A 17221-nucleotide genomic window follows, 5' to 3' on the forward strand; every position below is an offset into this window, starting at 1 on the left:
ACCCCACCCCTAAGTGTGTTTTGTGTGCATGCAGGCAGCGAGTTCTGGTTTATCCACTGAGCATGTATGATTGCACATGTCCACCTCAGTTGTGTAGGCACCGAGTGTGTGTGTGTGTGTGTGTGTGTGTGTGTGTGTGTGTGTGTGTGGCTCACTAATCTGCCTGCCTAGTTAGAGCAGTGAGATGCACTATTTCCATCTGCTCGGCACAAATTGAGAAAATACTGCACTGTGTGTGTGTGTGTGTGTGTGTGTGTGTGCATGTGATTAGTAATCCTGTAGCATTTCAGTGGAGCAGGACTGCAAACTAATACAGCAGCTTCTGGTGAAAAAAAAAGACCCTTAAAGATTTTCTGGTATCTGAAAGCATTGATCACTCTTTAACGAGGAGAGCAGAACCTGAAGTCTGCTGTTGTATTAATCAGTAGAAGAAGAACGCAAAAAAGGAAAAGGACATCTGGCTTCGTGAAGGGCTTGAAGAAATGATTTTGCTCAAGGATTTTCTGACCTAGTTTTGTTTATTTTTTAAAGTTTGAGTTAAACGACCATAAACGGAATTGCTGTTTATATATTACAAATTATACAGGCGAATTCATCAGCTGACAGTCTCGAAGTAAAATATCACTAAACTTGCTTATCAACAGGTGTTGAGGCTTTGGATGATGTACTGTCATTCAAGAATCTTGTCGACATGTTTTTCATCAGCATTCAGCCTGAATCAGCGGAGTTTCCATGACAACAGTTCACAGCGTCATGACAACGGAAGAGCCCCCGATGGCGTGTGGAACACCCTGACTTCCTGTCGGCTTCCTACTCCGACTCTCTCTATTGCCATGGATACAAAATCATCCCCTCTTCTCTCTATCTTTCAATGCAGGGTCACGCCCCCAATTCCTCACTTGTCTGGCAGACAGCAGACACACACACACACACACACACACACACACACACACACACACACACGGATGATAACACAAAGACACATTTTATTTAGAGACACATATATGCACTCACAGACCTGCAAACATAACGCTGACACAAATAAAAGCATGCATGTTTATTTATACACTCACACATAGGCATTAGAGCGCTGTTTTAGAGTGTGCATGTGGGTATATATGTGTATGTGCATCTGCGAGGGGAGACTACTCTAAGTGCCCACCCAAAGATTTCTATTGAAATGTGTGTGTGTGACTAAAGGAGGTGGTCGGCTGGTGGGGGTGGGGGTTAATCAACTTTCAACCCACCGATTGGTCACAACGATAGCCCCCCGATGAACTTTCTCACTGCAAAAAGAAAGTTCGTCCTGTGCTGAGATCCAGTTAACTTCCACTCTGCTCGTCTCGGAATTCCACGCTTGACAAAGCAATAGACAAACCTCCGTTAACTTTCATCAAACCAATTGGTTTTGGTTCCCACTGAACTTCATCGCTGCCTAAAATAACAAACCTATCTGCAGCTCATCAGATGAAAGCCCTGCGACAAAAGAGAAAGAAAAGGCTTTACTTTGAGAAATACAGTTTCAGTTGGGATTTCTGTCTTTCTGTCTCTTTGAACCCTCAGCAATTCTCTCAACAGTAAAAGCGATAATTGTCAGCACTTCAAGAAAAGCAACTTCTGGTACTAACTTTGCATCTCCCTCTCTAACTTTCATTCATACTGTTTTTCACAGCGGGTTCTTCAAAGCTCTAAAGGGAAAAAAGACTCTTTCATTTGAGAAGCTCAGTAAACTTCAACAAATGCTCCTGTTTTCTGTCTGACTGGCTCACTTGGTGTAATGTAAACTTGTTGATTCAGATTAAGTCACAAATTGGAGTTAGAACAGGAAGAGCATCCCATTTCCACTAATAAAGATACTGTAAATGTGCCTTTTTGTCTAGTATAATTTTAGGTGTCACCCTTCTTGGAAATCTTCTCAACCCTGGAATCAAAGCTTAAGAATAAAAACACAACTGTCTATATCCAGAAGCTGAACTAAAGAAGAAGAACCTATTGGACAAGGTCACAGTTAACTCAGGTCACATTTCAGGGGATTTTGGGGTCTGAAGTCTTTCAAACTTAAACAGATCTTACTGTATCCTTCCCGGACAAAATGTGACGTTGTCTCGTACAGTTATAAATGAGGCACTACAGCCTGGCAGTTTTACTGGATTCATTCCCTGCAGTTGGGGCAAACTGCCAACGCTCTCAGCTTCATGGGGTTCATTTCCACTGGACAGGTGGTTTGGATAAAGACATTCACTAAATGGCAATTATCTTGTCTCGAGTCTTGTCCCTAATGACTATCAACTGCTGTTTGTATTGCTCTATGTTATAGCGTGGCACCGTAGCAGCACCCTGGTCAGATGGTCACAATTCGCAATTACTATGCTGTCTGTTACTTCTGTCGCACAATAAATGACATTAGATAGGAAACAAGCATGTGCAAGTAGAATAGTAAGAAGAGTGATTTTGATCATATTTTGAACATCATAAACAGCATTACCAGTTCAACCTTAGCATTAGCTCTTGTGTCTACCAAGCTAGTTATGTAAAACACATGGCACACATTCTCTGTGGTACTGCAATTTTGTACCAATGGTATGGTACACCACAGATCAAAATAAGCACCTGAATGGTGTTAAGATAAAGGCATCAATAAGGCTGCAACTAAGGATTCATTATCAATTAACTGACTGATAATTTTATCTATAGAATGTCAGATAGTCAAATAGTGAAAAATGCCGTTATAATTTCCCACAGTTCAAGGTGACATCTTCAAATGTCTTGTTTTGTCTGACCAAAAGTCCAAAAGCCAAAGATATTCAGTTTACTAACAAATATGACAAAGAAAATGATTAAATCCTGACAATTGAGAAGCTGGAACCTGCAAACGCTTGGCATTTTAGTTTGAAAAATTACTGAAACGGTTATTCGATTATCAAAATAGTTTCCAATTAATTTTCTGTCGATCAACTAATCAATTAATCAAATAATGAACTAATTATTGCAACTCTAGGCACTATTACATCCTATAGGAGTCAAGTGCACGGTTAGTTTTGGTTCTTTTGGAGGACAACTTTCCTCAAAATGGGTTTGCAGTCAGAGGATGATTGAATTAAGACGTGAGGTATTACGCATTGTTCCTTTCTCGATATTCTAGATATGTACTTAATCGAACTCGGACTATTGAAGTCAGACTGCTTCTGCACTGATTACCTTACTTTACCTCACTTTAACGACAACATAACCAGTTTTGGTGGAATTTGCTTTCGGTACAGCATGGTAAGTAGGTTCAGTTCACAACTCGAATCCACAGGAACAGGGTGTGAACTAGGGTGAGCCTCAGTGCTGCCATGATCTGTCTGACCCCTGATGTAGGTCTATAGCTGTTACACAAAGGACTTTGAAGCAGAGCGTTTGCACAATTTGCAAGACAACAGTCACAAGGGTAAACCACAGCAGCACCATGACAGAAAGAGCCATACTATACAACAGAGAAACCCCAAGGTTTTGACGCACTGTGGAAGGGACATCTTCAGGCATGAGTCAAGCTCTGCTCCACAGCAGGGAAACAGGAATATGAATGAAATAGTTCTATAAGCAGACCATGTTACCAGATTTAACCAGTTCTTAGATGAAGGTCAATAGTCTGATTATTACTTTCGCACTTTAGCACTTTACACAGATATCTAGTGATGCATTTCCCTAAAAGCTGAAGTATGTGCGTGTTTGAACGTGTATTCATGTTTGTACGTGTTAAAGTCTCATATGCCCATCAGCTGGCCAGCCGAGTAGTAGCAAGGTTCTTTCCCTCTCCGGTAGCCTCGGTCCTTGGTGCCAGCCTTTTTAAAAAAACAACAGTGGCTTTTGTATGTGGGCACCGACAGAGACAGACGGCCATTGTCAGCTGCTGTAACTTCAGACAGACCTCCTCGACTGGAGAGACCACAGAGAGAGCGTTGGCATTTTGTGGATTCAGTGACTTAGTTTCACTCTTCCTCTCCTTTTCACCTTTTGTCCTGTGCGATCCTGCCATCCTCCTTTTTCTACCTCATGTTCCTCTGCTGGTTATCTCTCGCTACCTCCTCAAGTCCCAAATGTTGAATCTAAATGCTTCCTCTGGTCATTCTACCTCGTAACCCACCAACTCAGAGAAAGAGGAAGAGGAATGAAGAGGAATATTTTCCTCAATGCCATATTCAAACCAGGAACCTTTTAACACAATTCATCTGTGCAAACAATTCATAATGGTCAAGATGATAAACTCCCTAATCTAATATTTTACCAGTATTAGGTTTACATTTGTCTGCTCTGTTCAGTCCTGGCTTGTGTAATACAAGAGGGCTTTCCACCATTGTATTCCTCTTTTACCTTTGAGACTTTGTACTTATACCAAACACTGCTGATGAGAGCAACCACAGTAATGAAGAAACTTTTGAGTGACGTAAGTGTTTCACTGAGCTGAGTTTCCTGTCCAGGCTGCTCAGCTTCAAAGAGATTCAGCTGTCCTCGTGGCACAGACCAGCTTTAAAATAACTGTGACCGTACGCTGCCACAGTAAGAGCAGACTGCAGCTAAGTGGATTAAAGAATAAGAGCACTTATGAATAAAATGCTTTAGATGGAGAGACCAGACGAAAAACCAGTAGAGAGAGGGGGAGAGACAGAGGGAAGTAAGACAACATATCACAGCAGAAAGCAGGCAATCAATTATTCAATGTAACGTCTGTGGTTTTTAGCAATGCCAACACTGTGGTGACTATAATAGTGCAACCCACTCCCCATCAGTGCACTCAGAATACATTCATGTATCACAAATCTCATCAAAATGAGATTAGTGATAGGACTCAAAGAAGGACATGGTACACAAATCTACAAAAAAAAATCAAACAACATTTTGCTCCATTCTGAGGATTTAACGATCTGTGTTAAATTACATATATCTGTAATGTTTTATGAAACTTTTCTGTACAATATCATAATCTCCCAAATTTGTATGCCAAAAAAAGAAAATCTGATTATATGTTTTTCCCCCTAAAAACCAGACAGTTAAGAAGGCTTTAGAAAATCTTTCTAACAAGATTTATTTCCCTCAGTGAAGATTTTTACTTGGCTGGTTTACAGAGCTTGACTCCATCAGGCTGTGTATATGAGTGTGTGAGCGAGTGTATGTTTGTGTGCATGATGCTAAGTCAGCGCACACATAATCTCATCTTAAGCATGGAGTTAAAACTACAGTAGAAAGAGTACGATTATAACTCTTACTATATACAGTCACAAAAAAGAACAGTGGTGGTTCATATAATATGAGTCAACACTTTGACGTGGACTGTGTTGAGTGTGTGCTTGAGGGTCAGCATGAAGTAGCAGTGATATGATGTTGGTGTCAATGTCCCTATTCAAGTTAACAAACCAGACTCTCTAGTGTCATATTAGAGGATTTCAGGATATTTAAGATTTCTGAATTTGCCATTTCTGCCAAAAAAGTTGCCTAAAATGCTAATTACTGTGGTGTTCAACTCACATGTAAACTTTATGTTTCAGTTAGGGATGCAATCCATCAGATCGACATCTGTCCCTGATACTGACCTTATTAAACGGATGACATAACAGCCAGATGAGACCGATCCTCATTAAAAGGTACCCTGGGGTGTTTTCTTGTAAACAAATAACCGTTATGTTTGCATTCAGTGTCACTTACCAAAACACACTGTATGTGTTGAATGCATTTCCTTCATCATTAAACCTTTAAGTCCTGTATAGTTATTATATCCATGTTTACTAGCTTGCATTGCCGCGTTTGATGGTGCATGACCGCCACCTGTAGATCAGTGGAATAGTGTGAACCCGTTAGCAGGACTGTGTCTCGCATCACCCGTGTGCGCGTACGTGTGCGTCCTCGAGGGCACGCACGACACAAAACAAACGGGGACCCACTGGTGCAAAAACGCCACGGGGTACCTTTGAGTACATTTTCTTTGGCAAGCTCATTATAAAATTCACTGTTTCTTGTTTCAAGTTACATTCATTCCGTCATGGTGAGCCGCTGACCACACCGTGACCACCACAGCATGCTGGTGTATAATACTGTATTATTTATACCAATGTTATTTATACCAATATTCCACACAATGAGGTTCAAGCCGTTATACAGATTTAAAATGTAGCAATGGTATCGGATTGGTACTCAGTCTCAGCAGACTCTCTACTATAATTTACTATGTATTTGACTCTCTGTCATCACTGCTCTCAACATACTATTTATGTATGTACACATTCAGCATGCTATGTGTGCCAGAATGTGTGTTCCAGTATTTTGTAGCCAATTATTATTACACCATCAGGCATCCTATTGTGCCACCGGATGCAACCCCTCTGGTTCAATTGCTCTGAGTGCACTGGGTGGCCAGATGGTATCTCACAAGGAGAACATATGATCACTGAACTCACATTAACCAAAACACATTAACTATGACATAGTGTTTGGTGGTATGTTGGCCAGAATTTTTTTTTTTTTTTTAGGCATTCTATTGGGGACCTGTGCTATTTACTGTATTTGATGGTGGGGGTTTTGTTTTAACACTGGAGGATTTTTTTTATGATTTGTAGGGACCACCTGTTTAAAAGCTTCTACCTCACCATCAGTGATGAGCAATAGCGTTTAATGAGTATTCATTTTACTCGGTTTGTGTGAACATGCATGTATACACACACTCATACAGGTTGTCTTTGTCTTAAATCTCTCACACACACACACACACACACACACACACTAAAGTACACACACAAAGAATGATGCCAAAACTCCAGTACAGATCCTATTGAGCTGTTGAATGATCAATGGCATGCAGGCTGATGTTGTGTCATCTGTGATTGGCTAGATGGATCTAGCTAATCACCAAGCACCACCAATCTATTAATCCAATAATGCATTTGCCACCACTTCCAATTCAAACACTGTGGCTAAACAACTCATTAAAAATGTATCTTAATTGGAATACTGACTGTAGCGAGACAGCGCACAATTTACTTGTTATTTAAGGCGTTAAAAAGCCATGCCATGTGAGCTCTGGTGGTACCACGTTATGCACCGAAACTTCTAAAAATATAAGAGTGAATCATCTAATAAGAGAAGTGAAATGCAGTCTGTGAGGAGTGTAAACGTATCACCACTAACTACAGGAAACAACCACAAAATGCAAGCGATTATGGGTAGGAGTCAGATGCAGTTCTTCATGTTTGGAAAGCTGAACAGTATAAAATGAGGTCTAGAGACAAAGAAGGGAAGAGCACAGATACAATCATCATGCTGAGCTGAATCAGATTAGTTTGAAATCTCTAACCAGCAGGATCACAGGATACTACAACTCAAAGTTACAGGGGTTTCCAACAATTGTATCTACATATATTCAATGTCAAAATTTTGGATGCATCAAAAAAAGAACATATGCTCACATTCCTTTCCTGCTGAACTGCACATATGGAGCCACAGGCAGAAGGTGTGATAACCACTGAGAAGTCAGATGTATGTACAGTATAGAGGCAACCATGCTGTTGAAAAGCATATGGCACGGTGAAGGACTCCAGCTAGAAGAATGCGTTCAGCGGCAGAACTGCTTGGACAAACAAGGCCAAAATGAGAGCACCCACAACATCACAGCGACTCACTGGTGTATGTGCGCATTTGTATGGAGGAGTGCGAGCGAGAGGCCGAGCAAGAAAATGTGTCTGTGTGTGATTTTGAGTGGTGTCCAGGCATATTGTGGGACAGATGGCTGGAGGATGCTCTATTTCCTTCCCCTAAAGGAAACTCTCTCTATGTATCTAAACAGCGTCTTTGACACAAACATTTTAAAGGAAATGAACCAAGCTTGCATCAGACGGTTGCGCACAGTTCATGTAAACTTGCAGCCACAGCAAAGTGAATCAACAAGCTCAAATTCGCAGACATCTGCTAAAACTGACTCGACTGCTGCAACTTCAGAGCATAGCCAAACTTTGCCTTTAAAAATCCACCAGAAACATGATGTCAGCCAGCACTTGATTCTAAGGATCTCCAGTTATTAAAGGAACTCTGGTGACAGCAGGTGGAGGAAGGGGTTAAAGGCCACTGTGATAACGCTGCGGTGATTCGAAACAACCAATCAAAAGTGGGGGGAGGTTTAAGGAACAACAGAGCTCACTCATCCCATCTATCGCCATTTGTCTATTTCCGCACTAGGTTATATTAAATAAAAAAAAATGTCGCACAGGCTGATCTGAGTTAATCTGATCACACAAAATCTCATCAAATGGGAACACGCAGGTTTGTGTTCAGGACATGAAAACATTTGTAAACCTCTGATCTCGGCTTCCTGAGTTGAATGTCATGAGATTCGTCTCCTGCACTTTCCTAGAAGAGACAATTGATGGAATAAAAACAATAAGGTAACCTTGTCAGGAATCAGTGTTAAACATTTTAGCATGCTACTTGATTTCTCAAAGGTCAAATCAAAATGTCAACCAAAGCTTTACTGAAGAATGCAGCCTACCGGGGTCCTTCAGAGAGTTCACGGGGGTCCGCAGCAAATTGGGGAACTTTTTCATTTTAATTTTCAACTTAAGTGAGAAAGGCTTGTCCTTCCGTCTGGACAAACATTACATAGAAAAGCTGATGATACACAGGGCACTGTACGTGGTTTAACTTGTGTCAAACTATTTTTGATTTTTGAGGCAAGTATATCGATATTGGAGAGTATAAAAACTTCAATGACAATATGGCGGCCGATATTCTTAACATAAACACGTAACATAAACAAACATCTTGGATGAGGATCCTTTAAATTTGTTGTTTAAAGAATTATGACCAAGATATACTGAGTGGGACATTTTACAGGGCAAACTAAGTAATCCCGTCACTGTTGCGAAACTACCTCAAACATATCTTTGGAATTTCTCTGCTGCAATTTCTTGTTACTCATTGGCCGACATATCCACCAATACACCTGTAATAAGCTCATTTTGGCCAGTATACCAGCCCTGCTGATTTTTTTGTCAAGCGCTACTCTGTTTTCACTGTATGTCCCACATTTCACGACAGCGATTAGATGTGTCATGTCACTTTGGTGATGGCAGAGAGAGCATGACATGAGATCCAGATGGATGTAGAAATGATGATATATTCCAGAGCTATTTCATTAAAACACCAAAACTCCGATCAACAGAAACCTTTCGAACATATTGCTCTCCAACGAGTGCTAAAATTAAAGGTCCGATTTTTTTATCTCAAACTTTTTACCTCGAACTTGATGTCTCAAACGCCGCTGGCCTTATTTTCTAACTAAATTTGAAGCCATGATTTATGTTTGCACCATTTTGTGTTAAAACCTTACATTGATTGACCTGACTGGGAGGTGATAATTACTGTTGGAAATGTTTTATGCTCAAAAACTGTAACTAACTGCTGGGCTACCACTCTGGTTTCTGACTGGAGAACATGTTCATTTGTGTTTTCTTTTTTTTACTCTTAGTAAAGTAGTTAATTAGTACGCAGACAGAATGTCTAGAAATAGTTTTTTTTTCAGTCTTACTTCCCTTACTGAAATCAGCACCAAGTCCTGCTCTCAGATTTCTTTGCCAAAGAGGATATGTGCTTTGACAGCTGCTCAGACTCCCACTATCAGTGATTACGCTTTTAATAAACCATTACAGTTTAAGACTTTACTCTCTGAACATACAGCCATAGCAAGGTGGGAAGCAGCAAACATGGCTTGTAAAAAAAATCAGGCGATTCCTGAAGAGTTTTGTGGCATACTGATGCCATGGACAGAAACACAGCATCCAAACTGAAGAAATACATACCCTTAACTTGTTCTTAAATATATAGTATATTTTGGGATGTCGCTCTAAAAAGCATAGGGGTGTTATTGTATGCATTTTATTATGGAACCAAAGCCAGGTTTCTAAATGAAACGCGCTGCGTGTGACTGAAAGGAACATTTGGACTAAACGCCTCCATCAAAGAAGTTCAACAGACGCGGTGTGAGCAGTTGGAGCATCTTCTTCGATTCCAGTATTCAGGCAACAGAAAACATGAAGCGTCGTCGCCCGGCACAGCGTTCTACTCATACTTCAACATGTGTTTGGAAGAACGGCTCAACCTGTTCGAAGCATGACAAGAAAAATCTCTGCGTGTCTCTCTGCTACTGCAGATGATGCGCTTGGAACTCAATTTGAGTGGACAGGAATATTCAGCGGTGGCCCGTATTGTATGAACACATTTTACACGTCAGAAATGCCTGTTCTCACAAATGCCATCTTCGTGTAACAATCATCTTTCTTTGCAGATTTTGAAAGACAGACTGAAGTGTGCAGGAAATATCCGAGGCAATAAAACAGACGCACCGCTCAATCTTTGACAGCGTTCAAACCGGCCACAGCATCGCATGTCAGCTTCCACAGTCTGTTAAATCAGGATTTTTTATCCTTTCCACTTTCTTACCTATTTGGCTGAAAAGGAGCAGCTGGCAGATGAAAATATCGGTCCTGAGAACTGCCGTCTCCATGGTCTAGGCGAGAGAATTAAACCTAAAGAGGCAGAATGTGGCTTTATAAGGGACGGACGGCGGGTCGGGTGCGTAAAGATGCGCTACCAGCTCATCATTCCTCCTCTGCTGCCTGTGTGTGGGGCGGCAGGGCTCAGTGCTCGGATCGGTTTGGCTCGACTCGGTGTGGTTCGGCTGGGTTTGTCTCGCTGGCTGGTTGGTTGATAACGGACGCGCACTCACGTATTATCGCATTAAGAGACGGGCTGTGTGCGCGCCGCCCACTGCCCTTAATGGAATTCACTGTCTCTCTCCCATAATATACTTATGATATTACTACAGGGACATGGTGTGTGTCTGCAGCTGCGATTTAGAGGCTTTTATCTCCCCGGGCAGCAGTATGGGATTCCTATTATTCCTATAGTGTCTTTATAGCATATGTGGAACGAAACATGAGTTTATAGTGAACTTGTCATACTTTATGGTATTAGGAGATTATAAAGCAATACTGTAGGGGAAATGCATATATCATGAAGACGAAGTGTATCCATGCGTGGACTCTATTATCTCCTACAGTGTCACTGACAATATTATATATAACACTATACAGAAGTTTGGCATATTGGTTTTTCATCTACTCCTTTATCTAATTTTTATCCCATATATCACTGTTATGTGCTCCATAGAGTTGCAATGACCTACTCTATGGTCATGCAATGATTCAGCATTTGTACAGGGAATGATGGGCTAGTTTGGTTGTATTTGCACAGTATATCTGATCTGATTATTATAACAAGACAAGCGCTTGGTAAGAAATAAGGCTATCAAATTATATATGGAGTCCCTACAGGTAAACACGACAGCAGTGACATCACAGGAAATAAACAAAAAGCATAGTCTGGTTACTACAAATGTCTAATCTTACTGTTGAGTAGCATACAGACAGACAAAAAGTCTCTCTCTCTCTTGGAATATCATGGTGACTTTCACGAAAGGTTTCATTTCAGTACCTCAAAAAGCTTTAAGAAGGGTTTTAGATTTTGTATAGAGGTGAAACGAAACATGAGTGTGGATCCAACCAAGCCAGGACTGTCCCACAGAGGAATCAGCGTGTGTATTTGCAATGGTGGTGAGATCTGGCAGTGGTTGGACTACAAGATTCCCATGAAGTACACAATGGCATAGTTCTGAGTGTGTGAGTGTACGTGTGTGTGCGTGTCTTATGAAAAAGAATTAGGGTAGTTCCACGAGCAACAGGCTTCAATGGCACAATAACACACAGTTGTGGGAGCTTATACGTGTTTGTGAGAGTGAGTGTGTGTGAGACAGGCTTCGGTCACACAATAACATGCTGCTCTCATTACTCTTTGTGCATTAATTAGCATAAATTAAGAGAGATAATCCTCTTTAAATCAGGCGGGAGCCTTGTCTCACTTGTTGAACCAACATTCTTTTGGATGCTTGTTACAATATCGTCTCTGCCTCTGTGCTTCCTGGATGTAAGCCTGTGTGTGCCTGTGTGTGTGTGTGTGTGTGTGCCTGTGTGTGTGTGTGTGTGTGCCTGTGTGTGTGTGTGTGTGTGTGTGTGTGTGTGTGTGTGTGTGTGTGTGTGTGTGTGTGTGTGTGTGTGTGTGTGTGTGTGCATGTGTGTGTGTGTGTGTGCCTGTGTGTGTGTGTGTGTGTGTGTGTGTGTGTGTGTGTGTGTGTGTGTGTGTGTGTGTGTGTGTGTGTGTGTGTGTGTGTGTGTGTGTGAGTGTGTGAGTGTGTGTGTGTGTGTATGTTTGTGGGAGAAAGGCAGTGTGGCTTGTGGAATAACAACATGTTTAATGTAGCATCATCAGTGTGATTACTGACAAAAATAAAGAGAACAGAGAAAAAATTAATGCTACTGGGGCTCATATTGAGTCTTATATAACAAACACACAGAGAGACACAAGCACACCTTCGTACACACACACACACACATACACACACAGCTTTTTTAGAGCTGAAGCCAAATGATACAAGTGTAAAAAGAAGGAAAACTAAAGCACCCAGAGTCACTGTCTGCTCTGACAGGTGTAAAGACACAAGCTGTGTGGTGAATGATCACAGCGCGCTGTCGCCTCCTGCAAAATATCTGGAGCTTTCTCTGTTGCTGTGGGAAGCTGATTCAGTTTTCGCTGCACACAGGCAGCTATGGATTATGGATTATGTGTTTGCTCTCTCTTTCCTCTCCCAGTCTGTGCATTCACACCGTGGGTGGGGCACGGTCAACAACTCAACAGTGGATTAGGTCATCCACTGCCAAGTATTTGAGGTGCCCGCTCTGTTTTTATCAGGCAAAATATCTGATCAATTTTTTATGAAGCTTTGGGAATAGATGCACACCATAGCTTCTGTCCATGATTTTTGACATTACACTGGCTGCTCTAAGGATGGAACAGCAATTTGTTGAATAGTCTCTATAATATATAAACTAAATCAGGTGTTTCTCATTTGAGTTTGACAAAGCAAAGGGTCACGATGAGTTCAAAATTGCAAATGTCGGCTTTAAGAGAGTGCTACACCAGCTGTACCAGTACCGGTCCTATGTTGTAGGTCAGGTTACTCCTCTGGGGACCACGAACACCAAATTTCATGGCAATCAAGCGGCTTGATCATCTTCAGACCCCACTGCTAACAGGGCAAAAAAACGGAAAGGATACACAAGAATATAAACATGATAAAGAAAAACAATATAGATCACTTAATAGCACTCTGGTTACCACAAGATATTGACCAAATCCTCCAGTGAAATGATTGCCGTCAAGTTATTCCTTTCTGTGCAATTGAAAAGGTCATCAGTAGACTTTACAACAGTTATTCAAGTCAAGAAGTTCCTCTCTTAATCGCTACACCCACCTTACGTTTTGATTATGTGCATGTGTGTGCCCGAACCCGTTGCCATGGCAGTGGCTGCCGTTTCTGAGTTGACAGTGATATTGACTTTCAGCGGTGGCAACTGGAGGTCAGTATCCTGGACACCACTGGGCTGACAAATACTGGTCGATGTGTGTGTGTGTGTGTGTGTGTGTGTGTGTGTGTGTGTGTGAGAGAGAGAGAGAGAGAGAGAGAGAGAGAGATGCCATCGGTGGTCGATGCCTGCTATGGAGCAACATAGCTCCAGCTTGTTAGTCTTGCACATGTATGCTGTTTGGGTGAATAGTGTAGTTAATTAATGCCTATGTGCATTTCTGTGCAACTGCGTAAGTGATGAAAACGCTGGTCTGTGCAAACTACAGCTATATTTAAACATAATACGGTATATGCTAAAGTGGTGGAGACCACTATCATTTGACATATGTTTAAATATTAGCATGAAATCACTGTAGCCAAGGATTGTTATTGTTTTTTTTATTTCAGCGTCTGTGTTCTAATGAATTAACATCAGGTTGGCCTATGAGCCAGTGTTGAAAGAAAATGTTCCTTTAGGGAGAATCTGCTCTAATTAATAATCAATAAACTCTTATTCTTGTAGATCCATTATTATTGAAAGATTATCTCTCACTCAAAGGCACGAAAAAAGTGTGGAGAGTAATGTCATGGTTGTCATTTATCATCAGCATCAAGCAGCTTCAGAAAACAGTAAGAGCTACCTGCCTGCATCTTTGTGTGTATGTGTGTGTGTGTGTGTGTGTGTGTGTGTGTGTGTGTGTGTGTGTGTGTGTGTGTCTGAAACTGAAAGTGGGCAAGAGTGTGTGTCTTTAAGTGTGTGTTTTGGCCTTTTTACAGACTATGCATGTCTGACTGTGATCTGACATTTACCTTCCTGGAATACTAAAGGTTCCGCCACAGATCTTAAAGTCATATGACTCATCTCGCACTTGGAGACTCTTGAATTATCATGTGAGGAATGAGGATTACCACCTATTGAGACATTTTACATTATGCACATATGGACCACAATTTCTCTAATTACTGGATTTACATGAATCAATTATTTGATCAATTTAAAGCATCATGCCAGTGCAATTCTTCATTTTCAAGTTCTTTAATTGGCTCTGGGGAAAAGATGCCATCTTGCACTTATACATTTACACTTGTAAATAAGACATAACTGTGTCATGGTGATAAATGGAAGGACTGAGCAGAAATCTAGATGTGTCGATCATGTTCTGCATACTCATTATCATCTCATTAATCTTATTCCAATGAATCAGATGAAAGTGTTTACATAAGAGTTTCAGTGAGTCACTGGGAAATAAAGTAAGATAGAGAGACATAAAGAGAGTGGAGAGAGACATGGACATATAGGTGGATCAACCAGTGTTTTCACAAAAATGCTGTATGGACAACACTTGTGGTTTTGCCTGTTTTAGCCCATTTACTATAAATCCCATACACTGCTGCTAGGCTGTTGCCAAAGCACATCAGTTCTTTATGGATAAAGGTATATAAATAAAGGTGACTCAATAATGTTTTAGGTCTCTACATGGTGATTTTGATAGTGTACTTAATGAATAAAAAAAACTACTGACTAATGTTCTATTGACTAGAAAGTTAGGAAATCTATCACAAATGGCTGTCAACCATATAAACCACAGATATGGTAATTTGCCCTTTAAGCCAAACAAAGTTAAACTTGCTCTGTATAGGCTACTCTGTACTCTGCATGCAGAAAGCAGCTGTACCAACTGGATACCAAAACCTGCAACGACCAGGTAAAAGTGAGGTCAATACAGCTGAGGGGAAACCGTACAAACTTATATAAAAATGATCATACTGTCAAACAACCCTGAGGCCCTCAACAGAATTTAATATTAACTGACAAGTACAAACCTTCCCTCTATATTCTGCTTTTGTTTCTTTATAAGGCATCCAATTCCCTTTTCAACATCTTATACCCCTCATAATATCCTGTTAGAGTGAGTTTTATGCTAATCCCTCTGCGCTAATACCTCTGAAAATTATGGCTTGGAGAGGAGAGATGTACCTCAGCTAGAGTTCCTGGCTCTGCAAACAACAGCCATTTCAGGGGTCAAAGTTCACTGTGAATGATGTTCAATTATTAACGTAACATCTAACATAATTTTCCCTTGGATTCTCTCTTGATAAAATACAGTATGAGTTACTGTAAGTGGTACGGTCATACAGTTGACCAAAATCAGTTGTTTCAACCACTCGACGGCATCGACATCATGGCAAATGCACATGATGTCATGTGAAACAGGCTTCTCTTTTTGGATATTTGATATTTGTTTCTAAAATAAACAAATGTTTGTCCAACACTGGTATAATGTGCATTCTGATAGATGAGAGTACGACACAGGCGGGCCGAGGGTGTTCTTTTAGGTAACTAACTCATCTCATTGTGGGGGTGAAATGCAACCACTACTGCCACTGACAATTTCAGCCACTTCACAACTCACAACTTTTTGGAAAACACAACTTTTTCTTTTCTTTTCTATCTGGTCTTCAATCCACAGAGCATTAACAGCAGTTACAAAAAATATCAACTTCATGACAAGTTCTTGGAAAATGCTGTTGTGCTTATGCTGCAAACGAGAATGAAATTTTTTGACTCTGAAGTGCTAAAATCCCAGGAATTGTGTGTATATGCACACATGCATAAGGACACATTTAAAAAATATTCTTGGACAGGAACTTTGGTCTTAAATCTCCATACTGGAGCAGGCCAAAATGAAAACACTCATTGACAGTGGAGGAAACAAACTTGAAGTGAGGTCAGTAAATAATGTGTGATATGAATAGTGAATGAAGTCCTGCCTCTGAAGCAGCTAGAGACACACTCAAGTCACACACACACACACACACACACACACACGCACAGGGCGACAAACACTTACTTTCCTAAGAAGAGGGTGAGCACCTCACCCCTGCATCAGAGTACTTGTTTTTTTTTTTATTCCCTTCAGTCCGCACAAGCGCACAAACTGAGATGGGTTGCTGCTGGGCGCCATGGCAACCAGTGGGGCTATTCTCCGTCACTGTGGCTGAGGGAGGGAGAAAAAGAGAGAGAGAGTTAATCAACAACACACATTTTCATTCTGCCTATACTCACTGGCAAGCTATACACACACACACACACACACACACACACACACACACACACACACACAGACACAAACTATATTGTACATTCATGTAGCTGTTGTTGTGCTATGGGGGGAAAGAGGCTTCCAGGGAAGAAACAAACATCCAAAAAGTTGTTCCTGCTTAATTTGAATGGAACATGAATGAACACACAAACGTACACAAATCTGACTTTTAGCCTCTAGCTAACGCTACTTAAAACTTGCAACTTACAATTATTTTTGGTTTATTAAACTGCAATAGTAAACCTTTTTGGCAATTTGAAAGTTATCTTACCTCTAAAGAGAACTGAGACATTTTAACAACTACAAAATGTTGAACACAGTAACATAGCTGCCATGTTAGTGTTAAAACAAGTGAAATGTAGCGAGGGAGACATACAATGAGAACAAAAACTATTAAGCTAAAGGAGGATGCTACATTAGCTAATATATCACTCCCCATCACCTGTTGCTTCCTTTCAGTCTAGTTTATCATGGCAGCCTGAGGAAAACTGTTAACGCTACACAATTTACATAAGACGCCACATTGTGTTTAAAGACGTCGTCTGTATACATTCTGGTTAATTTACATTTACTTATTTAGCTGTTTAGAGTCACAAGTAATGTTTAAAACTTTCAAACTTGTTACTTAACTCTGATC

At 40.8% G+C, this 17221-nt stretch overlaps 1 protein-coding gene across 4 annotated transcripts in view; it reads right to left on the bottom strand.

Annotated features, from left to right (window-relative positions):
• ptprz1b (protein tyrosine phosphatase receptor type Z1b) overlaps nucleotides 1–10886 on the bottom strand; it is a 62576-nt gene extending 51690 nt beyond the window's left edge. For 2 of the 4 annotated variants that reach the window (XM_044186819.1, XM_044186818.1), the window contains exon 1: nucleotides 10462–10886. In XM_044186819.1, coding sequence (XP_044042754.1) covers nucleotides 10462–10525 — 64 coding nt within the window. In that variant the 5' untranslated portion in view covers nucleotides 10526–10886. The remainder of the gene's footprint in view (nucleotides 1–10461) is intronic. The other 2 variants (XM_044186821.1, XM_044186820.1) reach the window with 1 other exon arrangement.
• Nucleotides 10887–17221: the final 6335 nt, after the last annotated feature.

Source organism: Siniperca chuatsi, linkage group LG23 (genome assembly GCF_020085105.1).
Source record: "Siniperca chuatsi isolate FFG_IHB_CAS linkage group LG23, ASM2008510v1, whole genome shotgun sequence".
Taxonomy (NCBI): domain Eukaryota; kingdom Metazoa; phylum Chordata; class Actinopteri; order Centrarchiformes; family Sinipercidae; genus Siniperca; species Siniperca chuatsi.